General features: G+C 44.1%; 1 protein-coding gene across 1 annotated transcript in view; it reads right to left on the reverse strand.

The window, feature by feature from the left end:
- Window positions 1–19329, reverse strand: part of P4HA3 (prolyl 4-hydroxylase subunit alpha 3) — a 42564-nt gene that overhangs the window by 8664 nt on the left and 14571 nt on the right. The window contains exons 5-12 of the mRNA XM_022593796.3: window positions 15795–15846; window positions 13739–13902; window positions 13319–13495; window positions 8920–8984; window positions 6426–6585; window positions 5700–5762; window positions 2012–2080; window positions 626–722 (exon numbers count right to left, since the gene is read on the reverse strand). Coding sequence (XP_022449504.2) covers window positions 626–722; window positions 2012–2080; window positions 5700–5762; window positions 6426–6585; window positions 8920–8984; window positions 13319–13495; window positions 13739–13902; window positions 15795–15846 — 847 coding nt within the window. The remainder of the gene's footprint in view (window positions 1–625; window positions 723–2011; window positions 2081–5699; window positions 5763–6425; window positions 6586–8919; window positions 8985–13318; window positions 13496–13738; window positions 13903–15794; window positions 15847–19329) is intronic.

Below are 19329 nucleotides of genomic sequence, written 5' to 3' on the forward strand. Positions count from 1 at the left end.
GAGCAAGAAGGACAGTGGCACCTGGAAAAAGTCCCTGACAGGTCCTGCTACTACAGACTAATTTTCAAACCCGTGGGTACTGTGGTCACTTACCCTTCATGTAGCTCCTAAAAGCCCACCTCCCCCAGGGAACCATTCCAGGGTAATGAGAGAAAAGGGATGGATTCTCCTGGCAAAGTCCACCTCAGCACAAGAGTCCCTCTTCTACTTCTTTTTCTGTCTTCAGAGCTAAGTGCTCTTAGACACATATATGACATAAACACATCCCCTACTTCCTTATCTCTTCCTTGTTTGACCATCTCCTCATGGGGAAGCACCTGATGGGTCTCTCCCTGGGATAGAGGACTGGGACTTAGCAACATATTATTCCTTAGCTGTGCTCAGGAATCAAGGCCCATCTGGTAAGGCCAATAAACTTTTACTGACACCTGCTCTATGACAAAAGCCTGGCCTTATGGGCTCCCAATGTACTGGTGGCAACTAATCCAGAATCTGATCACCTCAATATAATGTGGCACTGTTAAGCTTTTGGAATGAAAAGGCTATGTTATTTTCCATCCATCCCCTATTTCACTTTACCCTGAACCCCTCACCCAATTCCCATGCCCAGAAAGGCAGGCCTTACCCCACTTATCTCCTACCAGGACAGGACAGCCAGCATGAAGTGTGTCACCATCCCCTTCACCACTCCTATGCAGGTTCCACCAAAATAGTGCTGCATTCTGAAAACAAGCAGACCCCGCCCCAGGGGAGGTCAGCCCAGAATCTCAGTCCTTAGGAAGCACTTGACTGAGGACAAAGGCATGCATGTCATTAAACAAGAAAACTGTCCATGCAGATTGGGGGCAAGGCATGCATAAAATGCCACAAGATGGTATAAGCTGCCATTTACTCATTCACTCATGCATCCCTTATTGAGGGCCTGCTCTGCTCTAGGCCCTGAGGATGCAGAGACAGATCATGTCCAGTTGTCTCAGGGAGTTCAGTCGTGTGGGAGAGACAGACATAAAAACAAACGAGGATGAGACAGTGTGACAAGTGCTGGGGGAAAGGTGAGCACAGGGTGTCATAGGATCACTGAGGAGAGAAACTCGACAAAAAGCACAAGGTGGAACAAAATATTCCTCACACAACTAAGAACTTAAGTGAGCCACTGACTCTTCCTTAGGCACTTCCTAATAACACCCGCAGGAAGCAGGGGTCATCATCATCCCCACCTCACCAGCAAGGAAGTTGAGACTTCGGGGCTTTAAATAATGCAACTAAGAAGGAGCAAGGTCAGGACTCAAACCCAGGCATTTTGATTCCAAATCGTATATGTTCTTTTTCCCCCCGTCCCCAGCTTTTTTTCCTATACGCTTACTTTAACCTTGGCCAACCCCCTGAGTTTTGATAGATACCCAGCATTTACTCACTGAATGCTTAGGATGTGCTGGGTACTGTGCTAAGTGCTATGAGGCGTGATCTCAATTATTTGTCTTCATTTCATTCCTAAAGTAAGGGCTGTCATACCTGATTGATTGATCTGACATTTGGGGGAGATATTAATTCATTAAACAAACCTCTTACCACACTGGCCGCCCTCTGTGCCTTGCTTGACATTATAACTCCTACTGCAATACGTTATGTTGACTTCTGGAGGCAAGGACTACGAGTTTTCCTCGGTACTCAGTGCCTCCAGCCGCCAGTGTTTACTAAACGAATGACTGAAGGGACCAGTTGTTGTCAAGGATCCGAAGGGGACTCTCACCTTTGAGGAGCTCTATTGTAATGGGAAGGCACACATGTAATCATCCTCTTGTAATATAAGTGTAAATAAAATAAAAAATAGAGGCACAAGTAAATGCAGGAGTCAAGAAAATTGAGGGATTATCTCTGATTCTGGGAATCAGGGGAGACCTCTTTTCATTCCCTCTCCCAGGAATAAGCTTGCAAGCACAGGCAGCATGAACGCTAGGGTGTTAGTTCTGCACTGCTAAAACCACCTGTTGGGGTCAGACCCCCCACTCACCTTGACCACAGGCACGCTAAAGTTGCCATAGATGAAGGCTGTGGCTCCTCCAGCTTCCACCGAGCTCAGCTGCAAGGCCAGAGGAAGAGCCAGGGTTGAAATATCCCGACTGCCCTACTCTGCCTCACGTGACGTCTGATGTCATTTCTGCATAAATTCCCTCTTGTGTGCCCCTCTTTCAACTCTGGGAGAAATACTTATGGAAGTACAATCACCCAATTTAGGAATTGAGAGAGCCTATTCAGTGGCATCAGTATTTGCCTGCAGGGCCACAAGAGGACGTTTAGAAATGCCCCCTTTCTTTACCCTTTGAGCTAACATCCTTATTGAGGGTTACAATAAGTAGATTCAGACTTCGAGGCCCTCAGGAAGAAATACAGTTTATGTCACAACCCAAGACACAGACACGTCCCTGAAGTAAGTTTCATAAAATATTCTTAACTACATCAGATGCCCTCTGTTATTTTCCATTTTATTTTATTCTATTCTAGTTCAGATTTCTTAAATACTGACCAGATCCACTAACTTGATTTCACAGCCCACTAATGGATCATGACCAGTGGCTTACAAAACACTGCTTAGAATACAATGATTATATTTGAAAGCTGGGCATCATAGGAAATACTGATTGCACCTTTGGTGTGTTTCCCAGATCACTCAGACCCTCTCTGGGTAATCTCAGCTAAAGGGTTTCACCACTGGTATATTCTAGAATTATGGATGTGTTTACTTAACTTGAAGAGTTTTTTCTGGTTGTCAAAGAAATATGTAATAACCTAAACATTTTGAAAAATACTTTAAAATACTTAATATTATTCATCATCTTACCATCTGGAAAAAGAAAAAAGCACTGTTATGGTTTAACTGTAATAGTTAACATTTATTGAGCACTGGCCGTATGTTAGGCATCACACTAAGTCCTTACAAATATATTATCTCACTTATTCCTCACAACAAATATATCATCCTCACTATTCCTGTGAGTTAGGATTGTTATTATTTACATTCTACAGATGAGGAAACCAAGTCTCAGAGAGATTGAGTGGTTTACAAAAGGTCATATAACTCCTTGGTGACTGAGCCAGGACTGGAGCTGAGCCAATGCTGTCTGACTACAAAGTCCCTGCTCATAACCATTATGCTACATACACACTTGAACATTAGGTTATTTCCCACTGTTTACTATTATAAACAACACTGTGAACATCTTAATGAGTAAAATCATTTTTGTGTTTTAGATTGTTCTCTTAGGAAAGAGTCTGAGCATTAGTATTATTGGGTCAAAAGTATATGCAAATATTCAATACTTTAGATACATACTGCTAAATTATTTTCTCACCAGCAGCATGACACAGAGTGCCAGTCTTACCTCGCCCTGGCTAACTGTCTACCAGCACATTCACAGATCCCACCCTATTCGCCTGTGTTACAGAGCAAGAGTTATGGGAGTTGGGATGTTAGCACTTGTTAGAGGAAACTGAACTGACGCGGCGATTCAGAACCTGGAAAAGGCAGTGGTGATTTTTAGCACATCTTGGCTCCCCCTGTAGTCCTTTGGGAAGGGCGATGAGAGCAACAATTTGCTCCTTGTGTTCAAATAACAAACTGGATGATTCTGTTCAGACCCCTGTTGTCAGCCACTGTGGGTGTAAGCAAGATACAACAGAGGAAACCTGGACTTTCCTGCCTTCCTCTACCTGTGGTTTCACAGTATAGTGGGAAGGAAGGACTTATCCAACAAATTGAAAAGAGAATCGGATCTGTGTGCTGTGAAGCTCACGAGCAGGGCATGGATTGTAAGATTGGTGGAGGGGAGGGAAATCTTCCCTCTGTAAACCTCCCACTGTTTTGTACTGGGACTGATCTTATGTCCAGTCTGAGTAGAAAATCACTAACCTGATTTCAACTCAATCCTCCCAATACTTCTTAAAGATTATTTTCTCCCTATATAATATTACTCTTATGTTCTCCATAAATCTTATCTCTTATGTTCAGAAATGTTTATGATGGTCTTAACACCAACCTGAAGATGAAAGGATTGGGCATAACCTAGCACTTCCTAGGTCCCACGATCCCATTTATGGGGTCCTATGCTTGCTTTCTGGGATACATGATAGAAACATATTGTATGAAACTTCACAGAGAGATATCCCCTTACATTATTTCATCAGATCCTCATGAGAGCCCTGTGAGGAGGCACAGAGCAAGAAAACAAGCTCGAAGAATTGATGTGATCTGTGCTGAGGCCACATGTTAAGTGGCAGAACCAGAATTAGACCAACTGACTCCAAATCCCAAACGCTTTCCATTCCACTGTGTATCAAAGGCTTAAAATCCAAACATATACACACTCTTGCATTTGTCATTTAAAATTGCTGGGCTACCCTTACCATAGTACCCTTACCATAGTAACTGGACCTCTGTAATCAGGGAGTCAGCTACAGAAGATGCTAGGGGGATAAAGAACAGAGAGATACTGGCCCCTAGATGTCCTATTCTTTGGTTGATATCAATGCACTTCACTGCCTGTGACCTCCCATGCCAGCTTTAGTCATCAACCAGAGATGTACCAGCAGCTGATCCAAGCTGTGTCTCCTGCCCAGAGAGCTGATGTCAGCCATCCCTCTGCCTGATCAGAATGTTCAGAATGACCATGAGAGGCCAGACACCATTGGCAATGGCAGCCTTCCAGTTCTGCATAAAATTAAAACCAAGCCACATTAAGAAATATGTTGGGATTGCCAGCATTAAAACTACAGAGTGCTGGCCTCTGATTGTCCTTTCTTGGCTACACTGTGGAGACCAGTTAACAGGACTAAGGAAAGGGAATGCTAGGGTGTAGGCGTCTGCTATTCTAATGAGCCTGAAACCAGGCCTTCATCTTAGGGTGTTATGTAGAGCACTTACATTTGGCATGTTTATTCCTTCATTTAACAGTAATACACCTCTTATAATTTAAGTGACAGATGCCTGAAATTATGACTTGTCCATGGAGAAGGAGGTAAACCCACATGATCTGAAGGGAAGAGGATAGGTGAGATAATAAAGACTGGGTCCGAATTCTATAGGATCAGGTCAGAAACTAGGAGAGAAGGGCAATTTGTTTTAAGGGGATATAATGTAGATTTTAGTGAAGAATTTATGAGGAGATAAGGAAGAAAATTTTCACCGCATATGAGAGCGCCACACTTACTGAATTTCTCTGTAGGCATCTCTGTTCTTCCCTCTTGTAATCTCAGCTGCTTCTCAGCTGCTTCATTTCTCTCCTCTCTCCCCTCATAGCTCCACAACCTCACCTATAGGTCCATGCTTTTCAACACCAACTAGTCTATGGGACCTCAAAGACAGAGACTCTCACATCCCCTTCCTGTGTTGTTCGGGTCCCAGGATCTCTTGGCCTTCAGTGTAACCCCACTTCCCATCCTAATCACTGACAATGACAAGGTCACATTGAGGTCTACACAATGTAAGCTCTTTGAGGGAAGGAACTGACTTGTATTGATATTTCTTTATCTCTCCTATAGTGCCTAACAAGAGTGCTGTATGAAATTCACAAACATCCTGGAGATTTTTCTGCTGTGAAATTCAGATAAAATCAGTATCTGATATTGCTTTGAAAACCATAAAATAAAAGAGATATAAATAGTCATTAAGTAAGCAGCCCTGGTCCCTCCAGAGCAAGACTCACGTAGATCATAAATGTTGCGACTCGGTTCCCAGAGTTCATTCTGTACAGTGGGCTGGTTGGTGACTGAGACAAAAATAGAACATATCATTATTTTATGCAGATGGCACCAGAGTAACAGCCAGGATGCCACCATAATACAGGGAGGAGAAAAATGGAGGAGTCACAGATGGGATATAGCCTTGAGCTATACCTAGTCAAGTATGTGCCTATCTTTGCTGGCAGGTACTCAATATACTTTTTTCCTCTTACCACGTTATTAGATACTCATATAAGTGAACTGTATACTACTAATCAAACAAAATTGCTTGTTAGTAGTGAAAGCACTATGTGAGGGGTTGATCGCACCTTCAGGTTCTTGGTGAAATAAATTAACATATAAAATATTACAGATGATTATTCTGTAAAAATACCAAGTCATAAGCCTGGAGTTCCCAATTATTTGCCAAAGAGGCACACTTTTTTGTCATAGAAGAGTTTAATTGATATCATTTACATGTCATAAAATTCAATCATTGTAAGAGTGTTTTTCAGTGAGTTTTAGTAAAAAGAAGATGAGTCAGCAGCAATCAGCTTGAAACCAAGGCTTTCAATCTACCTAGAACGAGAACCTTTGTTCTAAAATTTCACGCGGTATTCTCTGGGGGCCCTATAAGAGCTCTGTCTCAGAGAAATAAATAACACCCTCGTTGCCTACCCCACAAGATTGGCCACCGACCCCATGGTTACCGTAGCATGGTCAAAGTGAGGCTCATAGTGCCCTCCGATTCCGTAGTTTACCACCTGGAGATACTCTGCGTAGGGAGGCTGGACATCAAGGCCTGTAAGGGAGGCAATGCGATGGTCGAGGGTCACCAGCACTGGGTCAACGGTGTCCTTTAGCCAGGCACTAAAACACACCACAGGTTGCAGCATCAGTGATCTGATGCCAGAAATGACTAAATATCTGAATGAATGATGTCAACTGCCAGAAGGAAGGAAGGAAGGCAAGGAGGACAGGAAGACAGACACGAGTACCTAATTACCTACTCACTCCTCCTGTTAAGTCGGCCCAGTCCATTTTGTGCTCTATCTTAACATTCACACATTCATTCAACAAACATTCTCTGAGGCCTACTGTATGCCAGACCCTGTGCTAGGTGTGTGAAGAGTGAAGGTTCACATCACCAGGCACTGGGATACAAAGAGAAAGAAGACAAAACCCTGTCTTTAAGAATGCTATGTTTAGAGACATCTCAATGGAGGAAGCTGGGTGCAATGGAGAAAGCTTTGGATTCAGAGGAGTAAGACCAGTCCCGGATCCTCGGCTTGACCCTTGGCCAGGCCCTTAACCTTGCACCTCTCTTAAGGTTCAGTGTATTCGTCTGTAATATGGGGATGGTAATAATATCTGCTACACAGACTCAGGAAGATTGTGACAGATGATGCTCATGAAGATGCTTTGTAAGCTGTATGTTATTGATTGCTGTAAAACACAGAAAAATCTCTGCTCTTTTGCTCTACTTCAGGACAAACCAGGATAGGTCAAAGGCCAAAGAGCAAAGTTCAGTCTCTTTTCCTGAATGTCTTATTGAGGTTCTGATAAAGTGGAGGATTTGGCATCAGAATGTGGTCCCTGGGAAGTGAGGAAGTGCTCCCCAAGCAAAGCCAGTGAGCCTCCTGGAGAGATGATGAAGGCTCTTAAGGGAAGCACCTTGGCATGTCTGGGAAGACCACTTCCTCGGTCTATAAATGATGGATTAATTTGTTCATTCTTTTGTATGGAGTGCACGCATAGTGCTGTGCTGTGGGCTCTAAGGTTTACAAAGATACCCAAGACAAAGCTGTTGTGTTCAAAGAGCTCATGAGAGGAGACACACAAATATACACAAATACAACTGAGCACAAATCAAGGTAGAGTTAAAAATAAGAACCAGACCTTAAAGTAAAGTTCTGGGGAGCACAGAGGAAGATGTTAATTCTGACTGGGGCACTGAGGTAAGATGGACATGTAGGCCAAATTTTGAAGGGTGCATAAAATTTCAATAGATGGAAAAGACATAGGGATATTCCAGGCTGAAGAAATAGCATAAGCACAGACATGGTGGGGTGATATACTACAGTGTGTGTCAGCACGAAAGCATTTAGTCTATTAGAGAAGTAATGGGAAATAATGCTAGCAAAGTAGGCTCAGGGCATGTTGTAGAAAGCTGAGGACACTGTGGTCGGGAACCTGGTCTTTGTGGATAGTGATTTGGAGTGCATAGGTGACCTTTGAGGGACCAGTTCCAGTGAAGTTGTGAGGACAGAACCAAACTTCAAATGGGTGCATTGTGGGGGAGGGTGGGTAGTGAGAGGAGGCAATGAGGGTCTCAGTTTCTTTACCTGAAAAGTAAAGAGAATATCACCTACTCCCCTAAAAGCAATGACTCTAAACAGAAGGTGGAATTTTCTCCTTGACACTACAGTATCAGAAAGGTTAGCAAAGCAACGAAGCTGAGGTTAGACGGGCCTTTCAAAACTTAGAAAATAACTTCTAATGTAAAAGGTCCCCAAAACGTACCAGACCAAATAAGTTAAGCCAGATGATTCTGAATCCAAGCTTTCATCACTCACCTCGCTTCCCAGACAACAAAACCATCCACCCAGCTTGAGGTCTGGCCTCTCCCCAAGGATGTCATCACCATCTCCCATGGCTCGGGTGGGGACCCTCCTCTTACGGTATCCTGTCCTTACAGCACAGACCAAGGGCTACAGTGGAGGGGGAGCAGGGATGGAGGGGAGGGAATACGGCTGGGCTCTCAACCACAGAAGGGATCAGATCCAGAGACTCTGGCCATCCCTCTTGCCTGAGTGGTGGCAAGTCATGCTTTGAATATGAGTCAGGAGGTAAAGTCAAATTCCAAATAGAGACAGGACTTGTTCCCTGGAAAAGCAATCCTGGTTAGGAGAACAACTACACACTTAATTTTTGGTCTAGGGCATAGGAGCTTTTTCAAGTTTCTCCCTAATGGCCTCCTAGTTAAGTCCTCAGACCATGTAACCACCTGAGAAAGGCCCTTGGATAAGGGGAGTGGAAACTGCTCCCTCTCCACAAGAATGTACAGATGTAAACGTGAACTACTGTGGCGTCTCTAATGGCACCTGAATGGATGTTGCTGACCTTCAGTCACCTGTGCCACAGGCCCAAGGGTGGCCACAGCAGGCATGACCGGAGTCCCTGCCAAGAAAGGACCCCTCTTACCTTTTGCTGATGCGGTACTCCACTGGTAACTGCTTTTCGCCTGATGCCACCACGGATCTCTGTAGCTGGTGTGAAGGATGTAAGAGAAAGTCCAAGTGGTTATGATGCAAAGGGAAGGGCTCTCACTTCCATAGACACGCTCCTCTCTTAGCATAAGCCTAACAATCCCCCGTTTCTCCTTAATTAAAGGATATTTTGTACATGCTACTAATTTAGTGATAGCTATCAATCGTAAGTGACATAAAAGCTCAGAGTTGAAAATAACCTTTAGCTTCATATCTGGTAAATAGTAAAAACTGAAAAAGGTCTGTAGAACTGAAATACAAGTGATTTTGAATCCCGTTTGCATCTGCAAGACTGTGAGTTCTGTAAGAACAAGGACTGTTTCTTATTCATCTTTATATCCGAGTGTTTGGGGCAGGGCCTGACTGATGGTAAGTTAAATTAAATGAACACCTCCAATGACAGGACACTTTCTACCCTCAGAGGCAGCCCGCTACTTCTGAACAATTCTGATAAAAGCCCTTCCTTACAGAGAATCAAAATCTGTTTTGTTTGCAGCTGCCTTGGTTATGGGGAAAAAACAACCAAACAGGTTGGAAGTCACTAATTTAACTGAATGTCTCTATTTTGTTCTGAATGTCTAGATATAGATTTTAAATTATTTTTAAATAAAGTGGCCTCTAATTGCAAAAGTACTGTACCAGGGACAGAAAGAGAAATATTATTTACATAAGGATGTCTACTTCTGCATTTGTCATCAGAATGTCAGCTCCGTGAGGGCAAGGACTTGGTCTTTTTTCAGTGCTGTATCCCCAGGATGCAGAGAAGGCCTGGCAGGGAGTAGGTGCTCAATATTGGTGAAATGTACCCAGGAGTGAATGAACCAGAGTCCTGTGGCTAAAGACACAGCCCCGGCACTTCACATGCGGTCACAGCAGAGCACGGAGCAACAAAGGGCATGTGACAGAAACCCTTTCCCTTCTCAGAGGCTTCTACAATATTATTATTCCTGCTGCTAAACCAGGTAGACAACCTTGGAAAAGGCTCTTCCCTTGCTTGGACCCATTTCCTCAGCTATAAAATGCAGCATGGGAACAATACATTCTTGTAGTCCTTCTCAGCCTCTCCCTCTACAATACTAGGATGCAGGGAATCGGTAGGTGACTGATGTCTCTTTCTAGTCCTCTAGCCAGCATCCTTTCCTGAGCCATTCATAGAGGAGTGAGGAGAGATTCATAGAGAGATAGTCCCTTCTGTTCTTTCCGGACAACATCAGTGGTTTAAAAACAAATCCTAGGGAATCTCCACTCCACCCTGCCCGCCCCCTCCGTTAAAGAGCCACCCTGCATTTAATTCCTTTAAGAATTATTTACTGTGCACCTACAAGTCATTCATTTGGGGGGAAGATACTTATTGGTCGTTCTCTGTGCTAAGCACTGTGCTATGCATTGTAAATACAACATAGGAAACCAGACATAAGGCATCCAATGGGGCCCTAATGGACAAGTACAGGGTGCTATGGAAATATGGAGAAGGAGCATCTAGCCCATTCTTATGAAGGACAGGAAGGCTTCCCAGGATGCCCAAAAGACAACTGGAATCACACAGGTGGAAAGAGACCAAGGGAAGAGTGGTTCAAGCAGAGAGAAGAGTGTGTGGGGAGCCAGTGAGAGCACTGCCTGTTCATGGAGATGCAAGTTGTTTAGGGTGGCTAGGGTGTCAGTATAATGGGAACATGCTGCAGAGGGAGTGGCAGCAGCCAGGCCAAGGAGCTCTGTAATCATTTGAAAGCAAAAGTGACCCATTAGGGCTTCCCTGGTGGCGCAGTGGTTGAGAGTCCGCCTGCCGATGCAGGGGACACGGGTTTGTGCCCCGGTCTGGGAAGATCCCACATGCCGTGGAGCGGCTGGGCCTGTGAGCCATGGCCGCTGAGTCTGCGCGTCTGGAGCCTGTGCTCCGCAACGGGAGAGGCCACAGCAGTGAGACACCCGCATACCGCAAAAAGAAAAAAAAGTGACCCATTAAAGAGTTTAAGCGAGGGCTTGACTCAGTCAGATGTGACCCTTTGCAAATTGCTCTGGCTACAACGGCCTAATATGGAGCCAGGCATTTCAAGGACAACATATGATCCCTGCTAGTTTACAGTCTAGCTGGGGGGACAGGATGCTAACCCATGAAACTGATCGTGATTCCAGACAACACGTAAATGGCAGAATAAATGAAAGTACCAAACAGGTGGAGACAAAAACTGAGTTCAGAGGAGGGAGGTTACTGTATGTTGCCCCAAAAAGTGCTCTGAAAAAATGTTCCTCCTGAAAGAATCTATGAAAGTGGGCCAAAGTGGTCAGGGATAGGGGCCAAGAGAGGCATAGGGTTTCAGCTGAGTCTTCAAGGATGCGTAGGATGCAGATGGGGGAGGAGTGATGAGAGAGCAGAGAAATGCTTCTTTGAGAATCACACAGTGAAGAGGAGTAGAGAAATTCAACACAAGCCACTGAGGTGGCTGCCATCCCATGGGGCAGCCGCTACCACACACACACCCCGGGCTTATTCCTGGGTGAGCCAAAGACCAGACAGGGATCAGAAACCCCAGCGAGACGCTTCTGGAGGAAGGGAGAGTGGCAAGATCTGTGCGTGCCAAACAGATGACCTGGCTACAAGGGATTAAATGAACATCTCCGAGTGGGCCGCCTGTCCTGTTACCACAGCAACAGAGTTGTCCTGAGGAAAAAGGAGCTGCGGCCAAACGCTCCCGCTGGCTCACTGAGAAGCCAAAGCTATTGAAAATACATCGTTCCAATTCACCAGGGAGGGGAGCTTAATTGCTTCAAAAACCTTCTGTACAAAGATTCCAGATTTCTCTGAAGGGCTTTTAGATGAAATTATTATTGCTGTTTTTCTCCCTCCAATCCACGTCTGCTGTCAAGAGACTTCCTCAAAATCTGCAGACCTGATCAGGGCACTCTCCTGTTTCAAACTGTCCCACAGCTCCCCGCCTGCCTTCGAGATAAAATCCAAACTCCCCAGCTTGGTACTTCCAGCGCTTCTAATTGTGTCTCACGTTGCAGCCTTATCTCCCATCACCTCGCACCCCCTCCCTTGCACACTTCAGCCCCCGAGCTTCCCCCCACTCTCTGGACACAGCAGGCCCATGCACAGATTGTCTGTCTCCTTGGAATACCCTTTGCCACCTTTCACTCTGATGAATCTCAGGTCCACAGAGAAGCCTTCTCTGTTTCTAACTCTCCCCCTTCCCCCATTTGCTCTTCACCCTACTGCCTCTCCCTGCCTTTCCCTCAGAGGAAGGTTCGCCTTTTTAGGCTGCCGTAGCACAACTCCCTCACACACCTCTATTACAGCACGTATCACAGTGCATTGTAAATATGTTTTCCCCATTCTGCAGGAAGCTCCTAAATGGGAGCGAGCAATACTTAACCTCCTCGTAACAGCCCAAGCACCCGGTACAGCGTCTGGCACACAGCAGGTGAGCGACGGCCTGGCTGCCGGGGTGAATAGCACACCGTGAAGGCCACAATGTCTGCTTTGACACAGTAGTTCTGAGACCATCTTAATGTACCGTTTGTAAAGAGGCAACATGCTTATAGTGGTGAGGTCGACTGCATGATTTTTCTAAATATTTGCCACACTTCCTGACGGACTAAACTCCCCTCCGCATCAACATCAAGCTTGGTGCAGTCTTCTCCATGGGAGAATAAGATATACTCGCCCTGCTGACTGCAGTGTTAGCTGTACGCTGTGCCTTAGCCAGGGAAACGTGGATGGAAGTAATGCCTGGTGCTTCCAAGCAGAAGCTTTAAGAACCAGCTAGTAGTTTGCCATCTCTGCCTTTTTCCTCTCGCATGAGACGGCAGTGTTCCAAAAAGAGGCTGCTCTGTTGGGCTGGGTCCCAGAGGAAGACAGCACGGGGCGGAGCTGCAGCCAGCCCAAGACAGACAGGAGGATGAAGCCGACCTCTACTGCTGTTATAGACCTCTTCCACGTATATGGAATGACTGATATTGGGGGAGGGGGGTTCCTTTAATTTTTTTAGGTTAAATTTATATACGATGATATGCACAGATCTCAGGAGTACCGTTTGCTGAGTTTTGACAAAGGCATCCAGCCATGCACTCCACATCTCTAACAAGACATTGACAGCACATTTCCAATACCCCAGAAAATCCCCTTGTATCCTTTCTCAGCCAGTCCTCTCCCTCCAGAGGCAACCACTACTGCGATTCTTTTCACCATTGATTAGTTTTATGGAATGGCTGGTATTTTGAACTCCTGAACAGATGAAGTATCTAGTTGTTCAGGCTGCCTATTCTCACACTTCTGAACACCAGTCATATAAAGAAACAAAGGGAAGTTCTTGGCAGGCCTTGGGGACACTCACCCATGGTTCTGCAAGGCCTCTGATTTTCTGAGCCTCAGTGTCACTGACAAAGTCATGGTAGAGAACAACATAGGGTTCCAGGTGGATGACCTCTTTCCGGACAGGCTGGAGCAGCAGGTAGGGACTGGAACTGGTCTCATAGGAGCAGTAGAGACTGGGGATCTGGTAGTGAGTAGGCTGAAAGGAAAGACTAGAATCAGCTTAAGAGAAGAAGGGTCTAGGAGCGGAAACCGATTTAGGGGAACTACAGCATGAAAAACCTGGAATGCAGGAGATTCAGAATTCAGTCACTGATGCTGTCCAAGTGAGCTTCATTTATTTTTTTTTAGTGCATCAGCCTTTCCCCTCACATCGTCCCAATTCTACCTTTTCTCCCTCTATCCGAGCCTGTTCCGTTTTTCATTCCCTGAGAAATCCTACCTGGGAACCCAGGGTCTGACATAACTCCTCATAGGTGTCCCTGGTCTGCAGGTGGGGTACGTTGGGCCTCTGGATGACAGCCTCAGCTGCGGCCTGGTTAGGGCTCTCTGCCAAGAGCTTTTCGTATTTCAAGACATTCCTGGCCATCCTCTTATTATCTGGGCCTGGAAGAAATCGGAGCAGGGAATAACACAGGTTAACAAACGGTGGTCCCAGAGAGTGCCGCCAAGGTTTCCTATAGCTTCACTGTCACACGTGACCAGCAACTGGACACCTAAATAACTCTCTGTGTCCATGCACAGGAGGATGTAAGGCCCTCACTCCCAGGAGAGTACCTGGCAGTAAAAAAAAAGACTGAGTAGGGCCTGGTAGATCTGAAGGAACACTCTTAGACCAAGGAATCATGAGGATGTGGCTGTAGGATGGTGTGATGGTCAGTTTTATGTAGAGGGAAGAAGCTTCAATATTTTATTCATTCATTCACCAACTCTCCCGTGAACATCTACTATGTACCAGACACTGTGCTAGAGGCTAACCTCCCAGAGTTGAGAGTCTAATGGAGAAAAGACACATTAACTACTTACAACACAACACAACAAGGAAGTGCTATGAAACAGAAGTTCAAAGAGCCAAAGCCTATAGCAGAGAGACCGATCTATTCTTCCCTGGAGAACTGGAAACTAATTTATTCCCAGCTCTACCAGATCCTTCAAAAAATCCCTAACTGGCCTAGACATAGCAGAGCAGTATGGGACAAAGGGCTTCTAGACGTTGGTTCTAGCCTAGGTTCCTACAGGCGTCTTGTGTCTTGTTTGTGCCTGCTTTGGCTGCAGATCCCCCATGGATTGGAGCTACCCATGGCCTGCTAGCCTCTGTGCGTGATTTTCAGTGCATCTCAGAAGGAGGTGCTGACTTGTTGTAAGGCTCACAAAGCATCTTTCTCTGAGGAGCTCAATGTCCTTCTAACCACCACTGCCACCACCACCATTATTCTGGCAAAGGAAGGGACAGAAATTACCATCCTTTTTTAACCAGAGAAGAAATGAAGTTTGGGGGAATGGAAATGATGAGCCCAAAATACCAACAAAAATATTGCAAAACCATTTATGGAACCAGGAATTGCAATTTGCTGTGCCCTACTTATCCACCTATAATAGTGCACAATTTGGGTTCTCTGGGAGAGGCAGAGATTTTAATAGATAAAGCACAAAGAAATAAAGAGGGGTGGGTTGGGTTATCAATTTGTACCACTAACTGTCTACGTGTTTCCAGACCATACAGCTACTTCCTTATCCTACTGTTTGCCAAATTATCAGAAAGGAATAACATTACTAAATGGATTCATTAGAAAGTGACAGTGAAATCCTACACGAAATACTCCATAAATATTGAAACATAATAGTGATTATGTATCTTACTTTAGTATCTAACTATCTTATTAAAAGAAAACCTGGGAAGCCATCTACCACCAACATTTTAAGCAAAAATATTCAAGTAGAGCTAAGCTAGTAAATCTCCCTCCCAGTTTTACTCTGGTGAGGCGCTGCCTGAAGAGGGTTGAAGCTGAACTCTGTGGCCAACTGGGCAGGATGCTTGCATAGCAAAGTGAGCTCTGGTTTAAAGAGAAGAATTGCTATCTTTCTATGAGCAGCCAAAGTGAACATCCCTGCTGAGTCACTCTCCTTCTTGCACACACAGCTCTCATTGATTGCACTCGTTCCCAGGTCTGCTCCCGACACCTGGATCTTCAAATGTCCCTAAAGAAACTGGCTCCCAATCTCGGACTTGTTCTCCACTGAAGGAACACTAATATATATGACTGGATGGGGGTGGAGGAGGAAGGGGACAGGTTGATATCTTTTTCTTAGCTTTCTAACTAACAAAAACTCTTGATCAATATGTGTAAGATTTAATCAAAAATTAGAAATGTGCCTTGGATTATGAAATTAGAAAAATAAAAATAGACAGCTGTGTTTCATTTGCAAGGACTAAAGGCCAAGAGCAGGAGGGAGTTCCCAGTAAGTCAGACCTGTAGTTATCTTTTATCGTTACGTACTGTACAGAAGAAACTCTCGGGAGAGGCTGAGGGCACAGGAAATATTTCCCACCTATAAAAAAGAAAAAAAAGGAAAAGAAAGAGTTAACTGCACTAAGGATATCTCCTCTGATGAACCAATACATGGATTTTTTAAAAAACTATAAAATATTCTTACCAAGAGTAGCTAGTAAGACTCATTGAAATGAGCTGCAGACTAAAATGTAGAGGTTCTCTGTTCTAATTCAGGATTTGAGCCCTGATCCAAATCAGGTCTCCTCAGTTTCCTCATTTACAAATGACTTATTAACACCCTTACCAGGGAATGGAGAAAAATAAATGAAAATAAACTGTCTTAAAATGCCCTCAAGTCTTTCAAAGCATGCAAAACCATGTAATTGTAGGGTGTTGTTATTTTGGTATATTTTATTATTAAAATTAATATGGAACTATAAAAACCCTACTAAAAATATAATTTGCTCTCCAGGCTCAGTACTTCTGAGAGTCCACAAAGTTAGAGGAAGGCAAAGGAAGCACTAAACCTGAACCGTTCCCACTGCATAGTAATGACTCTCCCTGCAGCCATTCAACCTTGGGCTGCATGTGGTCAAAGTAAACAGGGGATTTCCAGACAAACCTGGGGAACAGAACCCAGGCAGGGTGGGCTGTGATCCTGCTCTGAGTGCCATGGAATGATGATGAGCTGCTAGAACTGTATTTCCCTCTGATCATTTTATTTTTGCATGTGAAAAAATTCATTTTTAATGATAAAAGTAACAATAAGAACACTATAAAACATATGAGAAATAGGGGGAAAATGTTACACTGAAACCCAGGCATTTCAAGCACTTTGGATAATATATAGTGTTTACATAGTTACAATCATATTTCTTATACATTTTCATATCCTGATTGCTTCCCGCTACAGTGTAATCAGGAGTACTTTTTATATCTTTACATAGTCTTCAGAGACAGCATTTTTTAATTATTATTTTTCATTGCATTGTGGTAAAAAACACAAACGTAAATTTACCATCTTAACCATTTCTAAGTGTATAGTTTCAGTAGTATCAATATTAAATATATTCATGGGACTTCCCTGGTGGCACAGTGGTTGGGAGTCCACCTGCCCATGCAGGGGACACGGGTTCGAGCCCCGGTCCGGGAGGATCCCGCGTGCCACGGAGCAGCTAAGCCCGTGAGCCACAACTACTGAGCCTGTGCTCTGGACCCTGCGAGCCACAACTGCTGAGTCCGCGTGCCGCAACTACTGAAGCCTGTGCACTCTAGGGCCCGTGTTCCGCAGCGGGAGAGGCCATCACAGTGAGAAGCCCGAGCACCGCAATGAGTGGCCCCCACTCGCCGCAACTAAATAAAGCCTGCACAGCACAAGGACCCAATGCAGCCATAAATAAATAAATATTAAGTAAGTAAATAAATAAATAAATAAATATATTCACATTGTTGTGCAACCAATCTCCAGAGTTTTCTCATCTTGCAAAATTGAAACTCTAATCATTAAAAAACAACTGCCAATTCTCCCCTCCCCTCAGCCCCTGGTAACCATCATTCTACTTTCTGTCTCTGTAAATTTGACTATTCTAGATACCTCATATAAATGGAATCAAACAGTATTTGTCTTTTCGTGACTGGCTTATTGCACTTAGCATAATGTCCTCAAGGTTCATCTATGTTGTAGCATGTGTTAGAATTTCCTTCTTTTTAAAGACTCAGTATTATTCCATTGTATGTATACACTGCATTTTGCTTATCCGTTCATCCGTTGATGGATACTTGGATAGCTTCCCACCTATTGGCTGTTGTGAACAGTGCTGCTATGAACATGGGTGTACAAGAGAGACACTTTTTTTTTTTTTTTTTGCGGTATGCGGGCCTCTCACTGTTGTGGCCTCTCCCATTGCGGAGCACAGGCTCCAGACGCGCAGGCTCAGCGGCCATGGCTCACGGGCCCAGCCGCTTCGCGGCATGTGGGATCTTCCCGGACTGGGGCACGAACCCGTGTCCCCTGCATCGGCAGGCAGACTCTCAACCAGTGCGCCACCAGGGAAGCCCCATTTTTTTATTTGGTTGCACCGGGTCTTAGCCTCGGCAGGTGGGCTCCTTAGTTGCAGCACGCAGGCTCCTTAGTTGTGGCATGCGATCTCTCAGTTGCAGCATGCATGTGGGATCCAGTTCCCCGACCAGGGATCAAACCCAGGCCCCCTGCATTGGGAGCTCAAGTCCCAACCACTGCGCCACCAGGGAAGCCCCAAGACAGCATTTTTAATGGCTGCATTTTATTCCATTTAGAAGCTCCATCACAGACAATCTAACCATTCTGCTATTGTTTGGGCATATAGATTGTTTCTAATTATTTAATATCATGAATTATTCTGTTCTGTACTTAACACAGGGATAGTTAAGTAATCTACTAATATCTTAATGTCAGATATTAACTCAGGGTTATAGATTTTCAAACCCTTTTGAGATGAAGAGAACTAAAATACAATTTTACATATTTTTAAAACTCAAGGGCTTTATCACAAGGTAAAATATTTTATCAAGAACAAAGTTAGAGTTACTTTTGATGTCCCAGTTAAATTCCTTTGGAAATGTGCACACTAAATAATGTTAAATGAAAAAAGAATATATACTGTGTATAATATAAAAACAGATTACATTTATTGAGTGCATATGTGTCATAAATTGTGTTAAGGGCTTTACATGTATTAGCTCATTTAATCCTCATGACAACCCTTTGAGGTAAGCATTGAAGGGTAGCAGAATATGCCACCCTAAAATATGCCTCTTTGGCATAAAGATTATTTTGAGCTAATTATTTTGAGAAACAACAGATACAGGAGAAGTTTTTCAAACCAGAGTAGAAGTTGCCCTTTTGTAAGGCAAATTTACATTCATAAAGGAAATCTCCATTTGTGAGGGTGTCTCCCCCTGTGTAACTGGAAGAAAAGGATGACCCTACATCAGAGGAGAATCTTATCAATGGAGAAGGCACCCACTTAAATCTACATAACAATCTTACCCTTGCTTGCTATGCCTGGTCACCTCCCAGAACTGGCTCTCCCCACACCTTCTTTCTTTTGTCTTTAGCTGGATACAGTATTTAAGATGGAGGTTTAGATCCTCTCAGAGAGTTACTCAACCTCCCTCCCAGCCCCAATAGCTCCCATGTCTACAGGAGGTATACATGTTAGTTAACTTATGTTTATTGTTCCTTTTGTTAATCTGTCTTACATTACAGGGAGGTCTCAGACAAAAACTCAGAAGGTTATTTGGAAAATTATTTCCACACTCTTACAGCATCATTATTATCTCCCTTTAAAGATAAGAAAATTAAGGTCCAGGGAGGTTAAGGGCGTTGCCCTAGTTTTCACAGAATTTGAACATAGGTCTGCCTGACTTCAGAGCCTATGGTTTAATTACTACACTCTACTGTCTCTCATTATTAGTAGTTACTGAAATGGTTTTTCACTAAAATTTATCATGAAAAAGAATTAAATAATAATAGTACTATATATAATATTATATATATTAT

This window comes from Delphinapterus leucas, chromosome 7, assembly GCF_059928025.1.
Source record: "Delphinapterus leucas isolate spDelLeu-1000000601 "Yukka" chromosome 7, BTC_Dleu_Yukka2, whole genome shotgun sequence".
NCBI lineage: Eukaryota > Metazoa > Chordata > Mammalia > Artiodactyla > Monodontidae > Delphinapterus > Delphinapterus leucas.